General features: G+C 43.2%; 1 protein-coding gene across 1 annotated transcript in view; it reads left to right on the top strand.

Annotated features, from left to right (window-relative positions):
• Positions 1–21,276, top strand: part of PCP4 (Purkinje cell protein 4) — a 61,706-nt gene that overhangs the window by 17,492 nt on the left and 22,938 nt on the right. Inside the window, exon 2 of the mRNA XM_531603.7 lies at positions 13,541–13,592. Coding sequence (XP_531603.2) covers positions 13,541–13,592 — 52 coding nt within the window. The remainder of the gene's footprint in view (positions 1–13,540; positions 13,593–21,276) is intronic.

Consider the following 21,276-nt stretch of genomic DNA (forward strand, 5'->3'; position numbering starts at 1 on the left):
GCCTAATTACGATGCAAGGTATTTACACCGTTTTGAGTATAGCATGATCATATCGGCTTTTAAGTCAATTAAATCTCATAGTGCAACAGTTTATAAATGTTACTTTATAATGAATAGCTGAAGTATAGAAAAGTAACAAAATGACACCAGAGTGACCTATGTTCCTGGTCCTTGTAAATTATGCCAGGGTCTCTGACTGCAGGGAGGGCATTCAGTGAATGGGAGCGCTTTTGATTCTGAACAGCAGCCCTAGCCAGAGCCGTTAAATGGGTTTCTGTCCTGCTCCTTCTCAAACTGACACTGAGCAAGCGCCACCTGCTCCTGCTCCGGGGGGCTATTCAACCATGTAGTCCCGGGGGAGCCAGGCTGTGGGAGGTGTTGGTTGCTAAGAAGCAACGAGCCTGAGGCCCAGCGGAGCTCCCAGTTGCCCTCCCTCTGCTCTGACCACAGCTTGTCCCTCTGCCAGGCGCTGCCCTCACAAGGCGGCCGAGAAGGACATCAGGCTGGCAGCTGGGGAAACCTCTGGCTCGGGGCTGGAGAAACAGTTCTGGGCATGTGGTTGAGGGAGGACACATCTCTTTCTAGCCCAGGGAGTGTCCTACCTCCATGTGGTTTGGGGTTCAGGAGAGAATTCAGCCCATGCCCGTGGAGTCACACCCCCCTGCAGAGGGCACACACCCAAGCTGCGCTGAAGGAGATGCCCTCCCCTGTGCCCTGGGCATCCCCCAAAGCCAGGCACCCTCTCCCTCCCCTGGGACAGGACGCCAGGACAGGCCCCAGAGCCTGGGAGCCAGGCCTTTGCCCGGCTTTCTTTCCTGAGCATCCTTCTATCAGCCCCCTGTGGATGAGTCTGTTCTTTTCTATGTTGCTGTCTGAATGTATTAATTAGTCTGCGAGCAGCTTAAACAACAGAAATGTATTCTCTTATAGTTCTGGAGACCAGAAGTTTACAATCATGTTGTCTGCCGGGTTGGTGCCTTCTGAGCACCGTGAGGGAGAGTCTGCTCCAGGCCCCTCTTCCGGGCTTGTAGATGCCGTCTTCTCCCTGTGTGTCCACACTGTCTTCCCTCTGCATGTCTGTGTTCAAATTGTCCCTTTTAATAAGGACACAGTCCTATTTGATTAGAGCCCATTCCAATGAGCTCTCTTTACTCGATTGCAAAGATGTTATCTTCCAATAGGATGACACTGTGGGGTACTTGGGGTTAGGGCTTCCTCATGTGAATTGTGGGTGGAGGTCCCAATTCAGCCCACCACACTGCAAAAGTGGTAGTAGCTCTGCCCAATGTCAAGGACCATTCAGAACCTTCTGTGATATTAATTTTCAGGAAACCGACAGCAACACAAAAGTCGTCACCATGAGTCTTTGTTGAGCCAAGTTGAATAAACAAGTGGCTTTATTTTACTAAAATACAAATCTACTAAATACACTAATACTAGTAAAATACTAGTAAAAATACTAAATCTACTAAAATACAAATCTACTAAAAATACAAAATTAGCTGGGCATGGTGGTAGATGCCTGTAATCCCAGCTACTTGGGAGGCTGAGGCAGGAGAATTGCTTGAACCTGGGAGGTGGAGGTTGCAGTGAGCCAAGATCACACCATTGCACTCCAGCCTGGGCAACAAAAGAGAAATTCCATCTCAAAAATAAACAAGTGACAGGTATGAAATATGTAAGATTTGAAAAGTCAGAGGGAGTTCCAAATGAACTCAACAGTGTGGGCTGGACATTTCACTGTGAAATCTGTGAAATTAGAAGAGTCCACACAGAAGTCATTAAATAGCAACTGTTCCTTAAGTTGTAATGTATACCTTTATGAAATTATATATATGGCATGTGGTTGGTTTTATAAAAGAGATACTGTATATATGTCCACCTATAAGAAGATGGAAAGAAAATATTCTGAAGTATTAACATGGATTAACTCTGATTAGTTGAATTGTAGGTGGCTTTTTGCATTTTTCCTTGCGCATTTATGTTCCAAAAATTTCACAACGGCCATATCCTACTTTTGCAAATAGAAAACAGTGTTCTTCAACAGGAAAATTGGCACAAAGAAGAATTTTTTTAAAGTAGAAAATGCGAATTTTAAAAATATAGCTGTGAAAAAAAGTATAAAATTAATTCCAATAAAATAAATCGTGGATACCTGAAAATGATGGTACATTTATAAATGGTTTGCCTAAACTGCAGTGATGCTAATTAATTCTCTTACCATAAAGGTCAGGATAAAAAATGACAGGAATAGAACATAGTATTTGAGGCAGAATTTCAGCCTTTGGGTCTTCCAGAGGTGAGAATGAAAGAAGAGAGGAGGAATTAGAAAGGTTAATGCCTTTGTCATTGAAAATCCCATCACTTTTTTTTAACCAACTTTTTTTTTTGTTTTTTGGTTTTTTTTTTTTTTTTAAAACCTTCTAGCTGAAGTTTTCTTTTGACATGAATTTCTACACCTTTAGGGATTAAATTAATGCTCAATTTTTGGAATGTTATTAGGAGAATTATAGATGACTTAAAAATATCACTGGCGAGAAATTAAATCTTTTCTGTCTCTGTCACAAAATGTAGGCATAAAAGTCTCTTCTGCTCTTCAGACAAATTCAGCAACTTTGATTTCGAAGTTGCCTTTAATGATAGGTCTTCAATGTTCCTGAGAATCCATTTGCTTAATGATTGAGGTGGCCTCAAGCAGTCGTCAGCTACGTGCTTACCTGCCCGGCTGTTGATGCCATTTCACTGTGCAATCCCTGTGGCTTTGCTTCTCTGTTCATTCAAAGATGGATCATCTAAGAGCCTGATTAGCCTTCGTCAAAATAACATTACATATAATACCATAGTAACAGGCCTTTTTGTTTCTTTATAAACAGGGTGATTCAGAGAAAGCAGACAAGAAACCCTTAGAAGGGCTTACTGGGGTGACTGGAGGCAGTCCTGCATTTTGTGTCTCTGCTGTGTGGGGTATTAATTGTGCGAGGAGTATGCAATAGCTGAAACTTCATGGTCCCCATGTGCAATATATACCAAAGATACGCGGATTCGTGTTTTTCCCCTTTTTTATGATCCATCTAGGGAACTGCTTGTCGAGATGCTGCCATTCCAGGGGAGCTAAAACCCTGAAACCATTAGAAGTGTTGATATCAGGATGCTACAGCACAAAAAGAAGACAGCACTGTGGAGAAAAATAACTTACGAGAAGACACATCACCGGGGGATAGACGGTGTTAAGTAGCACTTGCTAACAAGAGCTTTCAAGCCACCACGAGAACGAGATGGATTTATTTTCCTTCCTTTGCAGAATCTCAGCAACTTCGTGGTAGACGGGGGCCAACAGAAGTCAGACGTTGGGAACGGGGGGCAAAATTTTAAAGAGGACTTAGGAACAAATACTTCCTTTCTTTTCATAAACCACCCATTTAACATCACTCAACAATGGCTGTTGTGGTAAACGCTGTCACTGATGGATAAGTGGGGGGAGCGTGGCTGCTGGGTCCAGGCCCCTTAGATGTGGCCAGTAGGAGGCATGGATTATCATTTTTCTTTGGCAGGGAGGGAACTGAGACTTCAATGAGGAATTTCTCCAGTGATACGCAGCTGGTGGGGACAGTCAGTGGTTGGCACACCTCCCTCAAGAGCTGATAGCGGTGTGAGTTAGGGGACTCCCCCACTGCCCCTGATGTCAATCATTCTTGGGTCTCAGCTCCTCCCCTCCACGCTGAGATGGTTGCTTTATTCTCTGCCTGGCCCTCCAGGCTGTGAGCCACCAAAGTGGGAGCAGTGGGTCCCTTCTGCTTGGGACCCTCGGGCCCAGCCCAGGACCTGGCTCAGCAAAGGCAAAAATGAACAGAGTTGGTCCCCTGACCTGCCTGAGTCTGGGTACCTGTCTGACCCTGTACCCGTGACTTTTTCTCCTGACAGCTTTGCACATTGGTAAAGGTACCTAATTTCTACGTTTCACTTTAAAAAGTAGTCTTTACTTCTTAGCCTGGGAGACACTACAGTCCTTTAACTAGAGAAGTTTTCCTGTGCAGTAGCCATGAGAGGCTGACAGCAAGACTGGGAGGAGCCCATTTCACTTCCATCCCTGCGTGGCTTGATCACGGGGCCGAGAGGGAACGCCTCTGTGAGCCAGGGGCCTCTGTGGGTCCAGTTGTCCCTTGTCCCCTGTGGATCTGGCAGCATGAGGATGCTCTCTTTCTTTCTAGTGTTGCCAAAGCCGGATTCATGAATAAAGCTCTTACGAATATTTGGTGGCCACATAGGCAAGTCTACTGGGGAGATGGGAAAGAAAGGGAAGGGTGTATGGCACCCTAAGAAATTTGGAGATGACCTGGGCCCTGACGGCTTCAGAAGCCTCCTTATTCCCTAACCCTTAGGGGTCTTCAAAAGTGGTGAGCCCCCCGCCCAGTCCAACCATATCTCACCAAATTAAGTATCAAACTAAGTTCTTTTTTTTTTTTTTTTTTGAGATGGAGTCTTGCTCTGTCACCCAGGCTGGAGTACCGTGGCATGATCTCGGCTCACTGCAAGCACCGCCTCCCAGGTTCACGCCATTCTCCTGCCTCAGCCTCCTGAGTAGCTGGGACTACAGGCACCCGCCACCACGCCCGGCTAATTTTTTGTATTTTTAGTAGAGACGGGGTTTCACCGTGTTAGCCAGGATGGTCTCTATCTCCTGACCTCGTGATCTGCCTGCCTCGGCCTCCCAAAGTGCTGGGATTACAGGCGTGAGCCACCGCGCCCGGCCTCAAACCAAGTTCTTAGTTAGAGTGAATACAGATTTACCCACTTAAATGCTAGAGGCATACATTCAGAAAAAAATATTATTAGACTGCAATTTGGACCCCAAATTTAACCAGCTGGAATTCATTTCACATTTCATACTCTTCAATCTCTGGAATGAAAAATACGTGTCTTTTAATGGGAACTTGTATTTTATCCTAAAGATGGAACAAAGTGTACTGGGCTGAATTATTTCCCAAATAGGCGTGATCTGTCTCGTGTTCTGGGTTATGATAAATGATAAAACAGGTTTGGGTGAGTTGGCTTCTAACTGATGTATGAATAGCACACTGATTTTATGGGTATGGACAACAAAGGGTGGAAGCGAGGCCTTCCACTACAGCATTCTAGAAGTCGTGTAATAAACACTCTCAAAACAACCACAGAAGTCCTTCAGGCCCAGGCATGGCCCATGATACAATGAAAAGGTTTCAATGACTGTATTAGAATAATTTTCTGAAAGCTTGGAATTACTGGGTCTCTCCAATCTTTTCCTTACTTCAGGGAGACATGGTGACTAGAGTTGGGTTGAGCCACACTGAAGCCCAAGGCAGAAGGAAATATCAGTCATTCCAATCCTGTCTATTTCAAATTTTAATATTTCGTTATCTATTTATTTATTTATTTTGAGACAGCCTCACTCTTTTTGCCCAGGCTGGAGTGCAATGGCATGACCTCGGTTCAGTGCAACCTCTGCCTCCCAGGTTCAAGCGATTCTCCTGCCCCAGCCTCCAGAGTGGCTGGGGTTACAGGCATTTGCCACCCCACCCAGCTCATTTTTTTTTTAATTTTCATTTTTAGCGGAGACGGCTTTTCACCATGTTGGCCAGGCTGGTCTCAAACTCCTGACCTCAGGTGATCCACCCACCTCGGCCTTCCAAAGTGCTGGGATTACAGGCATGAGCCACCGTGCCTGGACAAAATTTTAGTATTTTGTTCATCATGACTTTTTGCAGTACTTTTTATTTGAAAAATATTGCATTAACATATGATTTATTTTGATTACTGAGTTTCGTGGAGCCCTCTTAAATTTTGTGCCCAGGGGAAATGCCTTGCTTGCCTTACCCACTGGTGGCTATTTCAAGAACACTGTGATTTTGTAATGGATTTCACAAGGAAGAATAGTAGACTGAGAAGTAATCGAGTTTTTTGTTTTCAAAGGAATTTGTTTGTGGGACTGTTAGTGATGTTTGGGATGCCAGCACATTTTCTGTTCAAGCCCTGAACTGAAGACCTAGGTATTGATGATGTTGCACAGCTCCTAAATGTAGCATACTTATGTTCAGACATATCTTTATGTCCATTCTAAGCTCAAAGTACAGACAGAAATGGATCCAAGGCCGACTATTCACGTGGAACTTGATGTGGTCCGTTCAACTAGCAGGGTATTGAATATGAAGGGATTGTTTGTGATTTTGCAACTTAGTGAAAAAAAATAGTCACCCAGCCTTGTCTATGTGCTGAGTCAGACACCTCTCATGTGTCACTAGGCCCTCTCTGAGGACCCCCGTGGGTGGCTGGCTCAGCGTGGGCTCTGCAGACTTCAGGCAGGTACACAGTAACAGCATGTCATCTCCTGCCCACATCAATCACCTCCACCTCCACCCCTTGCCTTGGGGCTTCCTCATCAACCCAGGCAGATGCCAGGTGCAAGACTTTGCATGGTCCAGATACATGGGGAATTGGTGCTCTGTGGAGCACCTTGGATCAACGGGAGATGGCAGCTGGTGGTGTAGGGTCCAGCCCTACGGGGCTTAGCGGGTATTCTCCCCGTGTGCGGAGAGGAGAGATTGTAATAAATAAAGGCATAAGACGAAGAGATAAAGAGAAAACAGCTGGGCCTGGGGGACCACTACCATCAAGGCACGTAGACCGGTAGTGGCCCCGAACGGCTGGGCTGGCCGTTATTTATTGCATACAAGACAAGGGGGCAGGGTAAGGAGGGTGAATCTTCTAAGTGATTGACAAGGTGAAGCAAGTCACGTGATTACAGGATAGGGGGCCCTTCCCTTTTAGGTAGCCGAAGCAGAGAGAGAAGGCAGCATAGGTCAGCGTTTTCTTCTCTGCACTTATAAGAAAGATCAAAGACTTTAAGACTTTCACTATTTCTTCTACTGCTATCTACTACGAACTTCAAAGAGGAACCAGGAGTACGGGAGGAGCATGAAAGGGGACAAGGAGTGTGACCATTGAAGCACAGCACCACAGGGAGGGGTTTAGGCCTCCGGATGACTGCAGGCAGGCCTGGATAATATCCAGCCTTCCACAAGAAGCTGGTGGAGCAGAGCGTTCCCTGACTCCTCCAAGGAAAGGAGACTCCCTTTTGCGGTCTGCTAAGTAACAGGTGCCTTCCCAGACACTGGCGTTACCGCTTGATCAAGGAGCCCTCAAGCGGCCCCTATGCGGGCGTGACAGAGGGCTCACCTCTTGCCTTGTAGGTCACTTCTCACAGTGTCCCTTCAGCACCTCACCCCATGTCCGCCGGTTATTCCTAGGTTATATTAGTAATGCAACAAAGAGTAATATTAAAAGCTAATGATTAATAATGTTTATAATAATGATTGATAATTGTTCATGATCATCTCTACATCTAATTTGTATTATGACTATTCTTATTCTAACTATTTTCTTTATTATACTGAAACAGTTTGTGCCTTCAGTCTCTTGCCTCGGCACCTAGGTAATCCTCCACCCCACGGTGGATAACTTTTTGGTCTTCTCCCTAGAGCCTGAGCCTCTGTCCTCAGACACAGTTCACACAGCTCTCGGGGGCCACACTGCAAGATCAGCATTTAGAATTTTGTGTTTTAAAACTTTTTTTAAGTTTTAATTTTTGTGGGTACATAGTAGGTGTATATATTTATAGGGGACATGAGACATTTTGATATAGGCATGCAATGTGAAATAAATACATCATGGAGAATGGGGTTTGCATTCCCTTAAGCATGTATCCTTTGAGTTACAAACAATTCAATTACACTCTTTAAATTGTTTTAAAGTGTATAGTTATTATTGACTATCGTCACCCTGTTGTGCTATCAAATAGCAGGTCTTATTTATTCTAACTATTTTTTGTACCTATTAACCATCCCCACCTCCTCTATTCAGCCATAAAAAAGAATGAGATCTAGTCATTTGCAACAACATGGATGGAACTGGAGATTATTATGTTAAGGGAAATAAGCCAGTTACAGAAAGACAAACATTGCATGTTCTTACGTACTTGTCAGGTCTAAAAATCAAAACAATTGAACTCGTAGACACAGAGGGTAGAAGGATGGTTACCCTCCGGGGCTGGGAGGATCAGCATTTGGTTATACCTCTCAATGGCCAGTCTGATGAAGAATCCTCATAGCAGCTGCCTCTCCACTCCCCACCTTCCCATCCTCTCTCTTTCACTTCTGGCACTGCCTTCTCTAATGAAACCGTAGTGCAACCAACATCTGCCTCATGCTCTGTTTTCTGGGAAACCCAGACTAATATATATTCTTCACTACTTTCCTGCAGATCTTGGTGCAACAGAACTGTCAGGAAAATTTACTTCAAAAAATTGTACCTTTAAACACCTCTCCTGCCTTTTTATGGATACCGGGCATGTATGAGATTATCAGAGGAAACAGTTAGATGCACAAGGATCTTCATATACCCATTTGTTATTTAGGTTCCCTTTAATTGGGGTTTTATTAAATTCTGAAGCACTCTACTTTTATTCACGAACACTGCCAAGAATGGAAACCTCGCTTTCTGAAGCTGTGTGAATTGCTTGGCACGTGTTTAAGAACCCAGAGGCATCTCATCTGCCTCCTGGATCCTCCTGTGGCCCCTCCGCAGAGTCCCAGCACATGCACCACCTGCCTGGCACAGGGCCAAGGATGCAGGCTGTGATTTTGAATTCTGGTGTTGAACCTTAGACGGGTATGTAGCATGTTCTAATGGTGAAATAAGGACAATATTGAAGGAAGTCATTGTGAGGGAAATATGTCTTTTGTTTGAAAGAGCCCAGTGGTGTTACTATTAGTGATCATGAAGGTCAATCCAAGTGGAATACACTGTCTCACAGAGGGCCACCTGTCTTTTGTGGAGGTCTCTGGAGATAAAAATAGGGACATTGCTCTAACATGTTTAAAGAGGGAGGGCCAGTGTCTCTGATGATGTAGATAGACACAGAGCTGGCTTGAGCACCAGGAATGCTGATTTCAGGCAGTTGAAGGAGGAAGGGGCTGTCCTTCTTCTAGACTCTTTGGTGAGCATCCAGGAAGATGCCATGTCTGCGTGGGGACAAGGTGTTGTGGAGGGTCCCAAACAGGAGCATTTTATGGAAGTCATTAGGGTGGGTGTCGGGCTGGAGATGATCAGGAGAAGAATGAGAACATCTGAGCTGAGTATTGTGATATAGACTGCAAGACTCATGGTGGCATTCTCCTGGGAGTGGAATTATTAGACAATCTAATGGATCTGGTTTTGCTGTGGTTGAAGTTGATGTGACTTTTTCCTCTGCTACCCCTCTACTACCTGCTTCCCCAGAAGAAAAGATAGCAAAATCCCACATGTGTCAACCCATGCTCTTCTTAGCAGTCATAACTGATTCACTCTCTAGATCCCTTGGAAAACATCAAAGAAGATATCTGCTGACAAATTCGCGGATATCTGAATGCATATTCATGAAGCTCTCAAATACTCTAGTCCTTAGTTCTCTAGATAATTCTAATAGCATATTTTCTACACCTGCATTAAGTTGGTCATTGTGGCTATGCATATTTGTTTAGGGAGAACTTGTACTGCCTTCTGCATAACCTAACATATTAAGCTATATTGATATCTAAACTGAATGACACATTGGTGGTATTCATGATACCATTGAATCATTTCTGAAATTCCTAAGAAAGAGCTCAGGATTCCAGAATCTCATATCAGGGTTTGCTCTGAAGCCAATTTATTGTGCACTGTTTCTTGAATACTTGATTTCATTTATTAGTTCAATTATAATAAATAATACTTTTGAACTATGACTACTTCTGTTCAGTCGGCAACATATGTTCTTAGGATGATGAACTTGTAGTTGGAGCTCATTCAGAACAGAGATAAGAGATCACATCTTCTCCTATTTGGGGATGAGAGTGGGGTGGAGAAAAAAGGCAGCCTCTTCCCGAAGATGCTAACTTCTGTCACGTCATGAAAAAGAATCTTTTCCTTGGTTGCTTAGAGAATGACCTACCTCCATCTGTTTGTTCATTTGACCATCAACCCATCTAGCCATCCGTCCACCCATTTATCTACTCATCTGTTCATCTATCCATCCATCCATCCATCCATCCATCCATCCATCCATCCATCCATCCATTCATCCACACACCCATTCATCCATCCACCCATCCATCCATCCACCCACTCATCCATCCTTAGGTCCACCCATCCATTCTTCCATCCATCCATCCATCCATCCATCCATCCATCCATCCACCCATTCATCCACCTATCCATTCATCTACCCATCCATTCATCCATTCGACTACTCATCCATTCATCTATCCATCCACACATCCATCTGCTATTTATTTTAGTAGAGCCTAGCTCTGGGTGCTTATGTTATTTAAACATTAACAAAGATCTGATAGCATTTCTGGAATTGAGCCCTTGGCTGTTGTTTGCCTCTGCTTATTCCTAAAAGCCAAGTGTTCTCAAAACTCCAGCCTGTGGTGTTAATGAAGTCACATTTACCTTCAAATTCAAATCTTACTGCCTCCTAACTCCCCGCCCACTAATAGAGGCCCTCAGGAGGTATGCTGCACACAGTACTGAGAGATGCTTAAGTACAGTGGCTAAAAGGAAGGGCTCCAGAGCCAGCTTCTTGGGGGCTGAATTCTGCCTCTGCCTCTTCCCCACTTCGTGGGCTTGAGCAAATTCCTCTCTGTGCCTCAGGATATAATTGGTAAAGTGAGGCTGATGAGGACACTAAGGGCATCTACCCCATCAGGGATGCTGTCAGAACTCAATGAGTTGATGGTGCTTGAGCGCCCCTGAAGCCTGGCCCCAGCAGCATGAACCATGATTACCCGACACCCAGCCTGGTGTAGACTCTCTCCAGTATAAATTCAGTGAAACTGCAACTGTCTGGCATTGTAAAGACCAGACCCTGGGAATGGGGTAGCTCTTGGAGAATTCCCCCTCTGCCCTCAGACCTCCATTGAAAATGTCAAAAGGTCTCAAAGAATTCTGAAATGAGATACTTTCAATACTTTCAATAACGAGTTCTTTTTTTGTCAGGATCATTTTTTGATGTGAGACACCTTCTCCTACGACATAAATCACCTTCATTGTGTCTCCATTAAATAGAACCTGACATAAAAACCCCATCTTAGAAATCCCGAAAAAATGACTCCTTTTCTCCCCTGTGCACATTTCATTTTGGTTTTCCTCTGGTTTCTAAAAAGTGATCTTTTATGGAAAAGTTATTCATGACATTTGAAAGGCATCCATATTTAAGGCAGTTAAAGACAGTGGGGTTGAACATGCACCTATTTTGCACTTGCCTTCCATTTAATTTGACTTTATTCTACTCTAAAACACTGTTCTTTTATTCTGTGAAATTTTCTTTTATTGGAGCCATCTATGAATTATGCAGGGAAAGATACTGGATTTGAATGCCAGAGTTTAATCACCTGAGGTGGCTGTTCCATCTCGGATTTGGTCCAACTCAGTAGTAGTCAGATTTCCACCCAGTGCAGCAAATGTAAGAGCCTTGTGTTTAAAAAGAGGAGGCATCAGCATAAGGACAGACAAAAAGAAGCAGGCATTTTTACTTGCGAATCTGCTATATTTAAGAAATGGTTTACCTGATTTAAATCATTTCACGTTGACTCAGATGGAAAGTGAATGGTATTGGTAATAAGTGAGAAGCTTTACTTTGCTTCTTTATTGGGGTATTGTCTGCGTAATGCAATAAGCATATATGAGGATGGTTCACTTTGTTAATATAAATCTGGATCATTTACTCTATTTATTTATACTTCTCAGATTCTGAGAGCAAGGTTTCCCGAGATGATACATTTACCATTAATTAAGGGTTGACAAATGACCTGAGAATTTCTTATGGCAATGTTGAATATCAAAGGGAACTGATTGTTATTTTTCTGATATTGTTTTTAGGCTAAAGACCTGGACCCAAGTATGAATTTTGAGGGTACCTTATCCCTTAGTCACCTATCATGGTTTTCTCCTTGTTCGGTGCTCTGCTGTTTTTTTCTAGGATCCCATTCAGACAGTGGCATCATGGTAGCAATTCCTGAGGTGAAGGAAGTCCAGGCTCCAGTCTTGACTCTGCCACTCATTAGCTGCATGATCTGGGGCAAGTCATGCTCCCTACCTCCCTCATTTTCTTCATCTGAAAGTTAGAGACTTGGCGGGGTGCAGTGGCTCATGCCTGTAATCCCAGCACTTTGGGAGGCCGAGGCGGGTGGATCACGGGGTCACGAGTTCGAGACCAGCCTGGCTAGCACGGTGAAACCCCATCTCTACTAAAAATACAAAAATTAGCTGGGGGTGGTGGCATGTGTCTGTAATCCCAGCTACTCTGTAGGCTGAGGTAGAATAGCTTGAACCTGGGAGGCGGAGGTTGCAGTGAGCCAAGATCCTGCCACTGCACTCCAGCCTGGGACAGAGTGAGACTGTGTCTCAAAAAAAAAAAAAAAAAAAAAAGAGACTTTATAAGCTTTTCAGTCCTTTTCAACTCAAAGCATACTTTTTGATAACAACCAAAAACTGGGATTGACAAAATGCTTCTCTCTCCATAACTAGAATCACGTTAAGCTTTGAGGAAACACCCTTTCTGTTTACATGTGTGGTGCATTTCACGTGGCTCCCCAGACTTCACACCCAGAGAATCTTCCCCAAAGAGTTAAGTCTAACCTTAAAAGACTTCATACTTCTAGTTAACCTGGTAAAATGAAAATGCAAAGGACAAGTATAAACAATGGCAGAAAAAATAGTTTATAAGTAGGAGGAAACATAAGAGTTTCTTAGTTGATTAAAATTTATTTAAAAAGAAGACATTGGGCCGGGCGCGGTGGCTCACGCCTGTAATCCCAGCACTTTGGGAGGCTGAGGCGGATGGATTACGAGGTCAGGAGATCGAGACCATCCTGGCTAACACAGCGAAACTCTGTCTCTACTAAAAATACAAAAAATTAGCCGTACGTGGTCGTGGGCGCCTGTAGTCCCAGCCACCTGGGAGGCTGAAGCAGGAGAATGGTGTGAACCTGGGAGGCGGAGGTTGCAGTGAGCCAAGATTGTGCTGCTGCACTCCAGCCTGGACGACAGAGCCAGACTCTGTCTCAAAAAAAAAAAAAAAGAAGACATTGGACATGGTGACTGGAACGAAAATACAGCAGCCTAATGACTGTCATTAACAAAATGACACATTAACAATGCTGATCTTGTAGCTGATACAGAACCTTGGCTGTTGCCTTCATATTTTCGTTGAAGTTGTGCTTGATCTCCCTCCTGGTTTCTCTTGTTACTGGTGACCTGCATTCCTAGAGCAGTGGATGTGGATGAGGGGGCCGGTCTGTGCAGCTTCAGTACATCCTTTCTTGGTGGATCCATTCCTACTCTCACTAGCACAGTGCTTTAGCCATCTGAGCTAAAGTAACATAGAACTTGATATAATGCAAGAGATGTTTGCAACAATAAAAGAGACAAAAGTAATCCCGAGTATATCTGATAACAATTGCTTTTTTCTTTTATTTTTTGCCTTTAGCGACAAGGTGCTGGGGCAACCAATGGAAAAGACAAGACATCTGGTGAAAATGGTAAGAGGACATGAATAGTCCAAGTTCTTTCTCTTTTGCCATCTGCAGCCCTGGGTACGCAGCAGGTGCGGATCATACATCCCATCCCAAACAGCTTACTATATGTGTCTGCGCTTCAGCTTACAGAGGATTTTAGCAATTCACAGTGAGCACTGAGGTCTGGTTTTATGAAGAAAACTGAGCTAGCTAAATGCCGTGATAAGAAGTTTCTCTTCCATAGGAGGACTCCCATTTTGGGCAACATGGTAATTACAATGCAAATCTAGTTCTCTGCTTTCTTCATTAGGGTGGGCGAGAATCATCCAAGTTGTTGTGAGGATAAAATGAGATCAAATGAGATAAGTGATTTGAAAACTGTGAAGTACACAACTTCTGAAATGATGTTTTAAAACTTGCTTCAGCCCTCCGGAGCACACAGAATGCGGGGCTGGTCCACTGGAAGGTGCTGAGTCAGTGAATGTCACTGCAGCGATTCACCAGCAAATAAAAATGATAGCAGTGACAGGAACATTGCATCCTGCCTCTTCATGGGCCCATCTCAACCATGACCCTAAATCGTAGGAATGATCATCATATTTTTATGGATCAGGAAATGGAGGCTTGGCATTGGGGTGAGATTTAGCTAGAAATGGGAAGTGCATGGATCCTGAAGGAAATAGAGCCAGTTGGAACCCCAGGTCTCTAACTTTAGCAATTGACATAAGAACAAGCATAATAATAAAAAATACCCAGTGGTATGCACCAAGGGCCACAGCATAGTTCCGGTGAGGTGAGACTCTGGGTGTTCTTCCTTTCTGTCAACTCAAGATGAACTCTCCTTTTATGGAAAATGACTCTTGCTTCCAACTAGATGAAATTGATGCTAGTGTCCACCAATCAGACTGTGGATAATGCCAATCTCAAATACCATCGGTTAAAATTCCCTGGGGCCTCACAACCCCTTTGGAGCCTCTGTGGTGGGTCTGAGCTGAGCAAGACTCAGGTATGAGAATGTTGCTCTGCGTCTGCAGCCTGCCAATGTGCCCACCCATTTAGGGCAGTCCTATTGGGCAGGGTGAGTGCAGTGTTCCCTGGGTAAAGGGGTCATCATATCAATAAGTAGAGAGGTGGGGGCTCCACAATGTCCTAATTGGAGCTAGGGGGCTGGGAGAAGAAGGAAACAAGGTTTTCCATGAGGCCAATGGCTCTTCCTTTGCTACCCAGGGCTTTTCCTGTCTCCTGTGTGTGAGTTGGGGTGGGTGTGTGGGGTACTGGCAAGGAAGGCAGGAAGCAGAGGAAGGAGCAAAGGATGGGGCTTAAAAGGGAGGAGCAATATTGTAGTTGCCTATATGAGGAAGGACCCACTGCCTGCCATAGGGGAGCATAGGGCGCTGTGAGCCTCCACTGATTTTCCCAGTTCATACATTCATAGCCGTCTGTTCATGCAAGTTCCTTTCCACTGAACCTCACAACCTTAGAATTACAGAGTTTTACAGTCAGAAGTCTTCTCAGAGATCCTCTATTGTAGTGATTCTCAACTTTTTTTTGAGACAGAGTTTCGCTCTTGTCGCCCAGGCTGGAGTGCAATGGGACAATCTCGGCTCACTGCAACCTCTGCCTCCAGGGTTCAATTGATTCTCCTGCCTCAGCCTCCTGAGTAGCTGGGATTACAGGCACCCACCACCACGCCTGGCTAATTTTTGTATTTTTAGTAGAGACAGGATTTCACCATGTTGGCCAGGCTGGTCTCGAACTCCTGAACTCAGCTGATCCACCCGCCTCGGCCCCCCAAAGTGGTGGGATTACAGGTGTGAGCCACTGCACCCAGCCAACATTTTTGTTCTCACAACTCCTTTCCATTTTAAAGAATTCTTGAGGACCCCAAAGAACTTTTGTTTATGTTGGTGATATCTATTGATGTTTGTCATGCTGGAACCCTACTGACTATTATAGAGATGGTACTGAAGAAAAGACCTGGAGCCAGTGAACAAGACGTAGGATTTATTGAGGGGAGTTACCTATAGGGCAGTCCAGTGGCGGTGGGCTGGATAAAAGAACCACAGCTGCCTGTAACAAGCATGCAGTTTACACAGCGTTTTCACTTAGCACCCTCCCTCTAGCAACTTCTACTTGGCAATCTACATTCATTCCAAAACAAATGTCCCCAATCCCCTGTATGGCCTGCATCCCATGGGATGGGCTGGGAATTCAGATGTTCCTCATAGATAAGAATGAATCTCTATACTGGCCACTCCCAGATTCCTTAGCTCGGAACTCGACTCTAAGCACACATTCTTCTTAGACCATAGGGTCATTCTCAGGGTATGCTTAAGTTAGGCTATTGATATCAGGTGTATCTGCCATACACTGTCTCCTATATTAGAAATTAAAATGGAGAAAGTTTTAAATGGTTTTCTTATTAATTTATTAAAAATAAAATAATAAACCTACTACATGTTAATGTAAGTAACATTTTAAAAAATGAAAAGTCATTATATTTTCCAAAATGGAAAAGGATATTTAGTAAAAAGTGGCAATTTTACATTTCTGCAACTCTCTTTAAAGTCTGGTTTGACAGAGGACAGCTGGATTTTCATATTGGCTTCTGCGTTCAATCTGTTATATCATGTGATGTGTAGCCTATGGAAAATTCCACTGCTCACTTGTGAGAGTATGAGATTTAAAAAAGCAAATAATATCCTTTAAGATCAAACTCTTACCTTTTATAATAATAATATCTTTTATAAGATCAAAAATGTTTTTTATCTTTTGGGCTCCCTTAAAGGATGTAGGCACCCCCCAGGGTACCTGGTTCACACTTTGGGAACTACTGCTCAGCATGTCTCATGTCATGCCTTGAGGATCCTGAAGACCAGGCACACGGTGACGAAGCCAGGACTAGGTGCTCTGTGTTCGATGCCTCTGCCCCTTGGCTTTATCTTGGCATCCTATTGGTCTTTCAAACCATGCTGACATGCTCAGTGCTTTGCACCAAAGGGAATTACCGGCTACTATAAGTGATGCCATTTTCTGCCATTCAAAGACATGGAATTTCTTTTAGCTGAAAACTGGTCCACACCAGTGGAAACTGAGTGAGGTTTTTTATGGAGGTATAAAAATTAATTAAATGGAAATATTCCTGATGCTATGAATAAGGCTTTTCATTAGATAATTGTAGATATTAAATGATAGTCACTTTTGGGTAGAAAAGGGAATTTGAGATTATTTTACAGTTACTGGATAATGGCATTGTATAAATGTAAATTATTATTAACATGCTATACTTTAATTTCAGCTAAAACTGCCTATATATGATATTTGTACATGATACTTTATTATAATTTAAAGTCTGTGCTTTTGCCTTTAAAAAGGAGCAAAGACAAAAACTGGAACAGCCCAAGAAAGATGAGGGTAAAAACTTCTAGAAGTAATCTAAAAAACATTTTCCTAAAGAATTGAAGTTACTTAATTTTTTATTCTGAAATTCCTGATATGAGACGATCATCTTGGAATTTCCGTTTTAACCTAGTATTACATTCCATTGAAATTCAAATGATTTTATTCTGTCGTTATAGGTATCTAGGGAGATCTATTATGTTAATGTATATTTCCTATTAATATCAAATGAAGCTGTCTACATGTCTTGAAGGAGCAAGGACCCTTGAGTATTGAAATATGAAGTATTAAAAAAACCCATCAAAATGTTATGAAATTTGGATAGTAACAATAATAAAAGGAACATTCTCAATTGTATTAATTGTCTGTACAAGTCAGGGTGTTTGTAATCCAAATATTGTAAATTTAGTTGAGGTCTCCATTTAACGTACAAAGCAATAAAGACTGTGGGAGTGAACTACAGGTGCCTTGAAATTATTTGGATCACAGAAGACCCAAGTCAGGTACATTAAAACTTCAGAAGGTATTTAGATTCCTGGGCTTTCCTGCCATTTCATTACATTGAATATTATCTTGAGAGCACCATTTTCTGGGAATCAAATTTCTCATAAATTCAATATTTATTTTTGTTATTGTTGTCAACATGGTATTTATTGATGTGAAATATGACCTACTGCATACTCTCCAGAATGTTTCAAAATCCTTCTCATTTTCCCAGGATGTTAACCTCAGTACACACACTCAAACCCGATGTTTCTACTAGAACTAGATTTTGTGGTATCATCTGCAGTAGGAAGACAGGTTTTTCAGAAATATTAGGGTTATAATTTTTTTTAATGTAGAAAATAAACGTTTCAGGGCTTGGAGGTTCAGAGATTTTTCATTCCTCTATGAGCAAAGCACCTTCATCGTTTGATTAGTTAAGCCACAGATTTCATTTGTTTCTGGAAATAACTGTCTACTTGAAAGGAACAATAGCTCATAGCTTCCATTATAAATCTTTCTGTCTCATTTAAATGGCTAAATTAAATTCAAACATGTTTACAAATATAGACACAACCATCTGAATCTAGATTATTCACCACAAATTAGTAATTTGAACACAACCGAAAGATTTTTGGGGGAAACTACATTGCTGGATTTCTTGATCCATACCTTGATACTGGTTGTCCGGAGAGACTCCAAGAGTTAAATATTTTTATTGACACACAAAAGCAGAAAAATACTGGAAGCAGAGTGGCTGCTGGGAGCCTTCCAACCTGAAAAAGAGATTTATGAATAATAAACCTCGTGATGGGGCTTACTTTCAGAGCTTGGAGGCTTACCCAAGCTAAATTGAATTTCTAAAACTGGAATGGATTTCTCTTGACTTAGCGAGCTGTGATGCATTTGTTTCTACAAGGCTCTGTTTCTGTGGGTGGAAGGTGTATGAACACACCTGATTTTAAGAAAAGAATCCCCTCACATCCAGGCTCTAGGTAAATGCTACAGAGGAAAGGTATTATTTTGAACTACCTGTGGGACTCACTGTCGTTGTGTTTCTTTGAGTGTGAGTAGCCTTGCACAAGCTCGGGCTCCATGCTTGAATACCTGTGCCCCTTCCTTGGGAGAGAGACTATGGCCTGAGAAGTTTCAGTAGGTGTGGGGATATTCTAGGAGTACTTAAGACTTAGTTTGATTTGATATGATTATATGATTGCCAAGAATAAATAAGATGAAATGTTAATGTACTGGGTACTTTCCTCTCCCTGTTTTAAATCAATCCCAAACCATAAAAGTTTAAGTTTATCTCACCTTTGGATTTTGAGGAAACACACATACATGTACACACACAGAGTCACTTTCTTATTTTTCTGCTCTTAAGTAGGTAGAGAGAGAGGTCCCAAGAAGGACTTGCATTTATAGGCAGACAGATGTACATGCTACCATTAAATGGACTGTGATTTTTCAAATAGAAAAATATAATTCAAAAATTTATTTCCAAAGAAATTTCACTACCTCCTACCCCTGGCCCTTTGTGGCTCCATATCTCCCAGTAGACATTCATCCCCCTCCCACTTGTGTCTGTGTTCTTGGTGCAAGATTATCTTTCAAGACCTACGTGCTGACTTAGGCAGATTTTGCTTAGGATATATTTTATCTGTCAACTCTCCTTGGTATGTGGAATTGTGTGGAGTAAGGCTTTGTGTGCAAGGCTGGGCATCAGCTTGGAGTAAGAAGAAACTGATGTTGAGTCCAGGAACCAAAGATGATTGAGTGATCACTATCATGCCCGAGAGAGGAGGTCAGTTTTGGCAGAGGATGCTGCCTGGCTGATCTTGCTCCTGGGCACAGGGTGGCTGGATGGAAGGCAAGAGGAAGAAATGCATTCTAGAAAGGCTACAGAGGGAATACACCCTGCCCCTGCCTGCAGCAGTGACTCAGCTCTGCTCTGCTTCAGATGTGGATTGTGGTCAGATCAGAGTTTGAGGATGGATCAGGGTACACGGAAGACAGAGCAGCCTGCGATTCAGAGTTTTGCTGTTCCTGTAGGCCAGAGGGTGCAGGTGTCTGGAATCCAGGGGGAGGTGAAGCTTGAGTCCACGCTGAGGGTCTAATATGCCAATTCTGCACAAATCTCAATAGTCCACATGGAAACTTACCAAGCCAAGATGAGCCTCTTTGAAAAGGAACAGAGACAACTTTGAGTATCCAGCTGCAACGTGTGTCAGAAATGTCAGAAAGGTTTTAACTTTCACAGACAGCACTGGCTGTGAAAAAAGCACCTCCCTAAAGTCATTAATGTCTAAGGTGTGCAACATATCCCAGGCTAGAAAGCTCTCAATCTGTTTCCTGCTAGGGCAATGAAACCCTGAGCTGCCTAAAGGTCAGAATCCACCATAGTGAGAGATAGCGAGTGCTGCTGTGAATACCAGAGGCACATGGGTGGTGGCGCCTTCAAGGTAAAAACTCAAACAGCTCCGGTCTCCATCTGGAGGTTCTTGGCCCTTTATCTCCTTCCTTTTCCATATTTGAAGAAATCAGAAAAAAAAATATCAAAACAAAAGTGACTGATGCTCAAGAGATGGGGTCCTTTGTGCTTTCGGCTCCAAACCCTCTAAAGAGTTTCTATTCTGGAAGGAAGAAATGGACACACAAAGCTGCTTCGGATATTGATCCAGGTGGGGAAAAAATGACATTGGAATTGCTTATTAAGCCGGGCATTTAAAGCCATCGCAGTCTCCAGACAAACCCAGTCAATGGGTGATATTGCTCAACAAGTGAGCTGATTCTGCCTGAAGGTTACTTTAGGGATTAGTGCTGAGAGGGAATTTATTAACATCCATCTCGGTTAGAAGAGTGACTTTTTGTTTGTTTTGCCCTTCAGAGTGAGCATTATAATAACTTCATTGAGCAAGGAACACCTTGGATAAGTATGGTGCTTCTGATCAGTCTTGGGTGTGAAAGTGCTTGAAGCCTTGTGGACAGAAGCGGAGATTCCTACCCATCTCTAGCTGCAATTCTTTACATCTCTATAGGCTTGCATAGTTTAAAAAAATGCGGCTGGGCACGGTGGCTCATGCCTGTAATCCCAGCACTTTGGGAGGCTGAGGCGGGTGGATCACGAGGTCAGGAGATCGAGACCATCCTGGCTAACACGGTGAAACCCTGTCTCTACTAAAAATACAAAAAATTAGCCCGGGTGTGTGGTGGCAGGTGCCTGTAGTCCCAGATACTCAGGAGGCTGAGGCAGGAGAATGGCGTGAACCCAGGAGGCAGAGCTTGCAGTGAGCCGAGACCATGCCACTGCACTCCAGCCTGGGTGACACAGCGAGACTCCGTCTCAAAAAAAAAAAAAAAAAAAATGATCCCCCATGCTGTCTTCCCTTTGATGTCACCACGGCCTTGCAGGTGGGTTGGGAGAGGATCTCAGGCAAAGTTGCTGGTGAACTCGGGCTTGTCCTAAGGTCACATAAATAAGAGGAGGAAAGTTTTGGTCATCTGACCCACAGTCCAAACACACCAGGTTGTCTCTATTTACACTTTCTCCTGACTTCCCTCTTGACCAGGGTCTTGTTTGTAAATGGGCAACTTGGATGGGCTGTGGTCTAAGCCCCTGGAACACAATAAGGTTAATGGACTACATCTTAGCCAAACCAGAAACTATCGTGTCCATAGTACCATTATCTCATCAGTTTAGTTAACTAGCCTCTGGCAAATGGGGTGATCTCAGACTAATAATACGGACAGCCATGATACTTTTCAAAATTAAAACATCAAAGCAACATGTTCATTTATAGCCTCTTCATATTTCACCTGCCCTCTTCCT

This window comes from Pan troglodytes, chromosome 22 (assembly GCF_028858775.2).
Source record: "Pan troglodytes isolate AG18354 chromosome 22, NHGRI_mPanTro3-v2.0_pri, whole genome shotgun sequence".
Lineage (NCBI taxonomy): Eukaryota > Metazoa > Chordata > Mammalia > Primates > Hominidae > Pan > Pan troglodytes.